General features: G+C 45.4%; 1 protein-coding gene across 1 annotated transcript; it reads right to left on the bottom strand.

The window, feature by feature from the left end:
• Positions 1 to 676: 676 nt before the first annotated feature.
• Positions 677 to 6268, bottom strand: LOC117440510 (hepatitis A virus cellular receptor 1-like). The gene is made up of 3 exons (XM_071202038.1): positions 6200 to 6268; positions 3797 to 3905; positions 677 to 3409 (listed from the first exon to the last, which is right to left on the bottom strand). Exon 3 carries the CDS (start codon positions 2842 to 2844, stop codon positions 1477 to 1479), a length of 1368 nt encoding a protein of 455 aa, XP_071058139.1. The 5' UTR covers positions 2845 to 3409; positions 3797 to 3905; positions 6200 to 6268; the 3' UTR covers positions 677 to 1476.
• Between the last annotated feature and the right edge of the window lie 325 nt (positions 6269 to 6593).

The following is a 6593-nucleotide window of genomic DNA, read 5'->3' as shown; positions in this document are numbered from 1 at the left end:
GTTGCACTGGAACCAGACTGGAGCACACCGCAAAGACTTCAGCCGAGCACGTACGAACTGCGCATGCGTGAGTGGCAATAACTCTCCTTACCAGCAGGCGGCGGTAGTGTGTATTCGTCATTCAAAACAGGCAACAACCGGAAAACAGAGAAGAAGAACAGACTACGTGTGTGATATAAATAAACAACAGCTATGTGCGTTAGCTTCACATTAGCATGTGTTCTTTGCAGGTGTTTGTTGAGGTTTGATTATGACTGATTTTAGAAAGTAACGAAGTAACGCGTGTCGGGGCAATGTTAGTAACTGTAGTGTGATTACTGAATTATAAAAGTAATGCGTTACACTACTCCGTTACCGACAAAGTAATATTATTACAGTAACGGCCAATCAGAATCAAGATTGTTGCCGGAAGTCCCCACGGAGAATAACTTTGCGGTAGAACTACTCCTTATACATCCATGGGTACAACTTCAGATACTAATTAACACGTAATGAAATATGACTCCCGGGTTCGGCACAGTTGCAGTAGTTTCCCCGGCCGCTTTTGTTGACAGTTTTCTCAAAGTTGTTCCTGTGGGGATGCGAAGGGAGGGGAATGCTGATTTGGCCAGGCATATGTTTGTCTCTGTTAGAATGCCCGAGCGGCCATGGAGGGAAAACAGGAAAAACAGGCAGGTTGGGGTTTTTCCATAGAAAATTGATTTATTTGTGCATCCACTGTGAGCACATGGCTGCCCTCCACCATCCCCACAGTATACAACACCCTTCTCAACAACACTGACTGCTTTTTATAGGAGGCCTCAGATCTTCTATGGCTGGCACATACCATTATCTTTATATAAGCAAACGATTTACTACCACTATATACACATTTACTAAATATTTCCCCACCACTTTACCAATAATATACACATGAATAAAGCTATGACAATATACATTAAATAGTTCAGCTATGTACCACTTGCCGTTTCCCTCCCGGAACTATATTTATTTATTTATTTAGAGGCCCGGGGGAACTCTTTTGCCCGAACGCCCGGGGAGAGAGAACAGAGTTTATAAATCACACAATCAATCACTACTTCTCACGTTTACTTCGGGAACGGCCCGGCGTCCGCGCCACACGACACTCCCCCACACAACAATGCAATTCAATCAATTGTCAATAAACATATCCATCCATTAATAAAGTGTGTTGTTTAAATCATGTGCCAATACTGTGTCAATATACCCTATACAGTACAATGATTATATCCACATGTCCACGTGAGCTCTAGTAACGGCGTCTCGTCGTTACAGTCTCCCTGTGGGCTAATAGAATCTGGTTCGATACCTGTCCTGGCATTAAGGTCCCCACAGATCAGTCCACTTCCCTGGGCCTGGTACTGATTGATCTCATCTTCAAGAATGGAGAAACTATTTTCACTATAATAAGGGGATCCTGATGGGGGGATATATGCTGGACACATGAATATGTCTTTATCCATGGCGACCACCACTCGGAGCAGGCTGAGCATCTGCTGGACGTCTCTGAGCTTGTCGTGTGGGGGGTGTTGGTTGGTCCAGGGACAACTCTGTGAATAGCTCTGGCAGCGTTTGGTTGTTGTCGGTGGGGGTGGTGCCTGTCTCTGGCAGCGTTTGGTTGTTGTCGGTGGGGGTGGTGCCTGTCTCTGGCAGGGTTTGGTTGTTGTCGGTGGGGGTGGTGTCTGTCTCTGGCAGCGTTTGGTTGTTGTCGGTGGGGGTGGTGTCTGTCTCTGGCAGGGTTTGGTTGTTGTCGGTGGGGGTGGTGTCTGTCTCTGGCAGGGTTTGGTTGTTGTCGGTGGGGGTGGTGTCTGTCTCTGGCAGCGTTTGGTTGTTGTCGGTGGGGGTGGTGCCTGTCTCTGGCAGGGTTTGGTTGTTGTCGGTGGGGGTGGTGCCTGTCTCTGGCAGCGTTTGGTTGTTGTCGGTGGGGGTGGTGTCTGTCTCTGGCAGCGTTTGGTTGTTGTCGGTGGGGGTGGTGTCTGTCTCTGGCAGCGTTTGGTTGTTGTCGGTGGGGGTGGTGTCTGTCTCTGGCAGCGTTTGGTTGTTGTCGGTGGGGGTGGTGTCTGTCTCTGGCAGGGTTTGGTTGTTGTCGGTGGGGGTGGTGTCTGTCTCTGGCAGCGTTTGGTTGTTGTCGGTGGGGGTGGTGTCTGTCTCTGGCAGGGTTTGGTTGTTGTCGGTGGGGGTGGTGTCTGTCTCTGGCAGCGTTTGGTTGTTGTCGGTGGGGGTGGTGCCTGTCTCTGGCAGCGTTTGGTTGTTGTCGGTGGGGGTGGTGTCTGTCTCTGGCAGCGTTTGGTTGTTGTCGGTGGGGGTGGTGTCTGTCTCTGGCAGCGTTTGGTTGTTGTCGGTGGGGGTGGTGTCTGTCTCTGGCAGCGTTTGGTTGTTGTCGGTGGGGGTGGTGTCTGTCTCTGGCAGCGTTTGGTTGTTGTCGGTGGTGTCTGTCTCCTGTTGGGCCCGTTGCTTTATACGAAGAAAGTCCCGCTGAAATAGTTGGAGGTTCCCCTGCACCATGACAGTCCCGGTATGATACACGTTGACTGTTGTCATGCCAGTGTCTTCTCCCTCTTTAAATTTGAATTGCCAGGCATCCTGGATCTTCTTTTTCTCCACAGAAGGGTAGTGGGCACTTATGGCGGCGCACCATGCTAATGGCCGGGCTGTGAAGAAGATCAGATTGCTGAATTCTCCACTCGTGTACAGGTCAGCAAAGAGCGTCTCTGGACTTTTCTTCAACAGTTTTAGTTTAAATTCCTTCTTGTCCTTTGTTGTTGTGACATCTGGTGGGTATTCAATACGAATAGCCTCTGTACAGGCTGTGGCTGAAGCCATGGGGCTCTGCTGCTGCTGAACTGCTGCTGCTGTTACTCTTGAGTTTTGGGCTGAATTCCTCTTCTTATCTTGATGTTAGTTAGCTCGCAGGACAGTTAGGCTAAACCGTCAGTTTGGCAGTTGGTTAGCAGTTGGTTAGCAGTTGGTTAGCAGTTGGTTAGCAGTTGGTTAGCAGTTGGTTAGCAGTTGGTTAGCAGTTGGTTAGCAGTTGGTTAGCAGTTGGTTAGCAGTTGGTTAGCAGTTGGTTAGCAGTTGGTTAGCAGTTGGTTAGCAGTTGGTTAGCAGTTGGTTAGCAGTTGGTTAGCAGTTGGTTAGCAGTTGGTTAGCAGTTGGTTAGCTTCTCTGCTGGGTTCTTCAGTTGAACAGTATTTCCCCAAGTTTCTTGCCGTTTCTCTTTCTTTCTCTTTCTTCCTTTCAACAAGTGTTTCTTCTTATAATTTTGTCAGAAAATTCGAAGTTTATCTCATTTTAAAAACAGAACAGTTAATATCTTCAGGATCTCATGATGATGCTGCTGTTCTCATCAAGCAATTCTCTTTCTCTGTATCTGTGTCTCTGAGTGAAGCTGAAAACACAGCAGACAGGAAGAACAGTCAGTCATGGCTTTTTAAACTATAATTATTAACCAGTATTTAAATGTGGTGATAAGTTATCAGCTATAGACCCATCAGCTTTCTACCTGTTGTGTCTAAAGTGGTTTCAAAGTGCACAACAGCTGGTGTCACACCTTAGCAACAACGACCTACTCGTCCCTATGCAGTTTGGATTCAGGGACAATTGTTCTACTGAGACTGCATGTTGTTTCTTCTTGGAAGGAATCACGGCTAAAACCGTTATCAAAACTCTCAAAAGTCAAGCTATCAGTTAGCTCTCTAAAATGGGTAAGGTCGTATTTATCTGGTCGTTTCTCAATGTGTAAATAATAAACTTTCATAAACCAAATCATGCTCACCGGAAGTACCACAAGGCTCTGTGTTGGGACTGTTGTTGTTCAATACTCAGAGGAAGTTGTTAGTTTGGTCTGAAGGTGAATCTGATCGTCTGGGTTTCAGTCCGTCTCTCTGAAGTGAGGAAGAAGAACAGAATCAGAAAACCTTTATTAGTCCCACAGAGGGGACATTTACATTGTTACAGCAGGAAAGAGCCAAAGGCAGCTTAATGTTAAATATAAGGAAAGTACTCAGTGATGAGTAGGAGCTGCTGGAACAGGCTGCCACTCCTTGGAATGGTTGCTATGGTAACAAACTGTGTCCTGGCGAGTCTCTTTGTTCCACTTTAACACACAGTGGGTCTCACTCCACAAACGCCAGCCACTCCTCATCAGCTCATCGGTGACTGGTCAAACCTCATTTAATCTCTACAGTACAGGACTTTTCACCCCTAAAGTAGCCCAGTACATATCGTTCAGTTCAGATCGAATGGGGCTTTTATCTGTTAAGTGTTGCAGGACTTCAAGATCCACAAAGAATAAGCTTTGTTTTATGGATTTGCCTACATTTAGAAAGGATTGTTGAGAGTCACTTTAATGTTCAGGTCAGGTATGTGTTTGATCTGCAGTGATGGAGACATTGCAGTCAGGTGCACCCCCACGTGTTCACCTCTTTTCTGGCGCAATGCTTTATGATGCGCCTTGAAGTTAACAAACGATGAATAAAACCAACATCACCTTGGACGATGATAACAATAATTGATTACATAAACAGTATATGCTCTCTGCGTAGCCTCAGGATTACAGACACCTAACTGTTTCCTCAATAATCACTGGAGTTAAAAATAAACACAGCCAGGGAGCCCACACAGTTAATCCACGCAGAAAAGGTGTTTCATACAATCAGGTTACCGGCATTGGAGTCTATCCCCTAAAACCTTTAACCCTGAGATGCCCGAGTGACTGGACTCTCTTCTCTTCCAGAAGTGGGTCAAAAACGACCCGTATTAGAATAATATGTATTTTTATGCCATTTTTGTAATTTTGGTTGAGAAAAATCACTTGTATATTCATTAGGTCCACACAGGAAAGATGTTATATTTTATTTTTCACTATTTATAATTAAAACATTTTTTTTTACATTTGGATAAAAAACATTTTGAACATAGTGATAATTGAAAGGCAGAAAATTACCATGTGCACACACACACGCACACTGATGATGATATCAAATATTTTCTGAGGTACAAAGTGAAGATAATCAGACCGATCTCGCTTGGTCTCCCTCAACAAACACTCCTCTGCCGCAGCCTCAGTCACCCAAGGCGTTCCCCAGGGATTAGTACTCGGCCCCCTCCTCTTCATCATCTACTTCCTCCCCCTCGGTGAAATCCTAATTTTAACAGATCCAACCCTCTCTACTTGCAGCTGAACGACTTATCCTAACTTTATTTCCCCCCGCCTTGATTACTGTAACTCACTTCTCTACGGCATCCGCTCCCCCTCCCTCCATAGACTCCAAATTGTACAAAACGTAGCCGCCCGACTCCTCACACTCTCCAGATCATGGCACCACATCACCCCAGTCCTCAAAGACCTTCACTGGCTTCCAGTCTCCCAACGCATCAACTACAAAATACTGCCCCCCCCCCCCCCATCTCACTGGTCTTCTCACCCCTTACCAACCCCCACAGCCCCTCAGATCCACCTCAGCCGGTCTCCTGTCCCCCCCAAGTCCAAACTAGGCAGCTTTGGGGACAGAGCCTTTTCTGTGGCAGCTCCCAGGATCTGGAATTCCCTCCCCAAGATCTCCGCTATTCCGAGACCCTCAGTATTCCAGTCCCTTTTCAAAACTCATCTCTTCTCCTTTGTCTACTCATAGCCCCCCCCCCCTATCATTGTTAGTCCTATACCCCCCACCTTAACCTTCCCTTATATTGTAAAGCGATTTTGAGTCCTTGAAAAGCCCTATCAAATATAATGTATTATTATTATTATTATTATTATTATTATTATTATTATTATTATTATTATTATTATTATACTGACAGGTATCAGATCTTGCTGTGTAAAAGGATCTTCCTGAGAGGTGTCACTTGTGATGTAGTCTGTGTGTTCCACAGTGAATTTAAGAATCAAAGGTTCCCATAGGAAATGCATGCGGGTCATTTTTGATCCACTTATGGAAGCTTGGGGTAGCAATACAAAAACAAAAGATTCTTAACATTTATAAAATGTCAATTTAAAATTTGAATGGCACGATATCCAACACATGTTTTTTGAGGAATAGCTGGAATATGAAATGATAAAACATTTTAATTACAAATATGCTTCAAGAAAACCACCTCACCTGACCCGGGTTCTAAGGTTTCTAAGGGTTAAAGCCGTTATCAACAGGTATTGAGTGATGTGTGGAGTCAAACTCACCTTCAGGGGCTGGAGGGTCCTCAGGTTGAAGCAGCAGTGCTGGAGTTTCCACTTTTATACCCTGTAGCTGAACTCAGAGGAAGTTGTTATATTGGTCTGAAGGTGAATCTGATCGTCTGGTCCTGATGATAACGCTAACAGTTTGGGTGAGGCATTCTGGCAGACGCATTATAAACGCCTCGCCCTTTGGCTACAGTTCAAAAACACAGCGTTACATAATATTTGACTGCCTTCTAGACTCCATTTTGAGCTCATGAGCGTCATCGGCCTGGAAAATCATTTAATTTGTGCTGAAGACATGGAAAAAATGACACGAAAAGATACAAAAAGACACTCTTTTCGCTGTCAGACGTTTCTGGCAGCGTGAGAGAGGGGCTACCACGCAGATCTGTTC

The sequence above is a fragment of the Pseudochaenichthys georgianus genome, unplaced genomic scaffold, assembly GCF_902827115.2.
Source record: "Pseudochaenichthys georgianus unplaced genomic scaffold, fPseGeo1.2 scaffold_1008_arrow_ctg1, whole genome shotgun sequence".
NCBI classification, from domain to species: domain Eukaryota; kingdom Metazoa; phylum Chordata; class Actinopteri; order Perciformes; family Channichthyidae; genus Pseudochaenichthys; species Pseudochaenichthys georgianus.
This window is presented reverse-complemented; position numbering and strand designations above follow the sequence as displayed.

Bases quoted from the DNA above. Each gene is read 5' to 3' on its own strand.
- LOC117440510 (XM_071202038.1), bottom strand. From the start codon at position 2,844: ATGGCTTCAGCCACAGCCTGTACAGAGGCTATTCGTATTGAATACCCA.